The sequence below is a fragment of the Fonticula alba genome, assembly GCF_000388065.1.
Source record: "Fonticula alba strain ATCC 38817 unplaced genomic scaffold supercont2.3, whole genome shotgun sequence".
Lineage (NCBI taxonomy): Eukaryota > Rotosphaerida > Fonticulaceae > Fonticula > Fonticula alba.
Window position 1 is genome coordinate 3151950 of NW_009242973.1, and position 1380 is coordinate 3153329.

Consider the following 1380-nt stretch of genomic DNA (forward strand, 5'->3'; position numbering starts at 1 on the left):
TGTGCAGGTGGCACAGTGGGGGGCGAGTGTACATGCGGGAGGAGCATGGTGCAGGAGGGGGCGACAAGCGTGCTTGAGCAAGCGGAAAGGGAGGCACGGACCTCAGAGCCTCGACGATGCCAAGCCCAAAGAAGTCAAAGCGCTGGAGGAAGCAATTCATCAAGTGGATGAAGAAGGGATGCCTTGCGAGAGGGGAGGATGGGGGAAGGGAGGAAGGACACCGGGCGGCGCCGCGTCAGCAAATCAATCTCCAGAGGGAGAGAAAGAGAGAAGAGAAGGGGCATAGGGGGGGGGCGGGTACCGATGGCCAATGCACTCGCCAATGAAACGCAAGTCCCCGCCACGCTGGAGCGAGTCGATAATGGTGTTGATGCCGATCAGCCGCAGAGCCGCCTCATGTGGGGAGGGCTGGTAGCCGGGGGGCTGTGGCGGGGCGACCGTGGAACCAATCTGCCTGAAGAAGTCCTTGTAAGGATGGAGCTTGTCCTCCGGCGGGACCGGATGCGCCAGGAGGTTGACAATCTCGTCCTCACATAGCAGGCGGAAGCCTTGCAGGGGTGACGCAGGGAAGGAAGGAGCAACATTTGTCGGGACAGGGTCCTTCATGACGCGCCGCAGGAGCTGCGAGATAATGTCCTCCACATGGACGGGAGCTGAGCCACAGGAGGGGAGAGGGGACGCGGAATTAGGGGAGACGGAAAAAGAAAAAAAGGGCAAGCAAGAGAGGGAAGCACAGAAGCAGGAGCGAGGTCGGGCGGTGAAATCGGGGGGAGGGGGGCGGGGGGAGGGAAAGGAACGCACCGAAGGACGAGGGAGACCGGTGGAATTCAAGCGCCTCCACCAGGAGGGGATCCTCGGCCGAGTGTGCGACAATCAGGTCCTCCAGGTGGGCAGGGGGAAGCTTGTTCAGGGGGCCAGCGTCGCCGGGCGCGAGGGGCGGCGGGGCGGCAGCCGCCTGGGAGGTGGATGTTTCGGCCGCCTGGGATGAGGTGTCCGCCCCGAGCGAGCCGCTGATGGACCGGGAGGACATGGCCGGGAGGAAGGCGCTGGCCGACGCGGCGAAGGAGGCCTCCAGCTGCTGTTGCTGCTGCTGCTGCTGCTGGCTGGCCGGGGCCGAGGCTAGGTCGAAGCGCGGATCATGTGCCTGCTCGCCCCACGAGTGCGAGGAGTCCGACGAGGATCGGTAATGCTCCGGACTGCTGGGGGGTGAGCCGTTGTCCAGGTCCCGGGCGCCAGCGGCCACTGACAGGGGGATAAGCGGCGGCAAGGGGGAGGCCGGGATGTAGCCGCCCGAGGACGATCCAGCGGAGGTGGCTGACGTGAAACTTGGCTTCGACATTGACAGGGGCCTTGCCAAATGGGGAGAAGGGGAGGGGGGGG

The 1380-nt window shown here is 64.9% G+C and overlaps 1 protein-coding gene across 1 annotated transcript in view; it reads right to left on the reverse strand.

Annotated features, from left to right (window-relative positions):
- Positions 1–1339, reverse strand: part of H696_02449 (hypothetical protein) — a gene marked incomplete at both ends in the record, with an annotated part of 8521 nt that extends 7182 nt beyond the window's left edge. Inside the window, 3 exons of the mRNA XM_009496353.1 lie at positions 102–182; positions 302–653; positions 802–1339. Of these exons, the coding sequence (XP_009494628.1) occupies positions 102–182; positions 302–653; positions 802–1339 (971 nt within the window). The remainder of the gene's footprint in view (positions 1–101; positions 183–301; positions 654–801) is intronic.
- Positions 1340–1380: the final 41 nt, after the last annotated feature.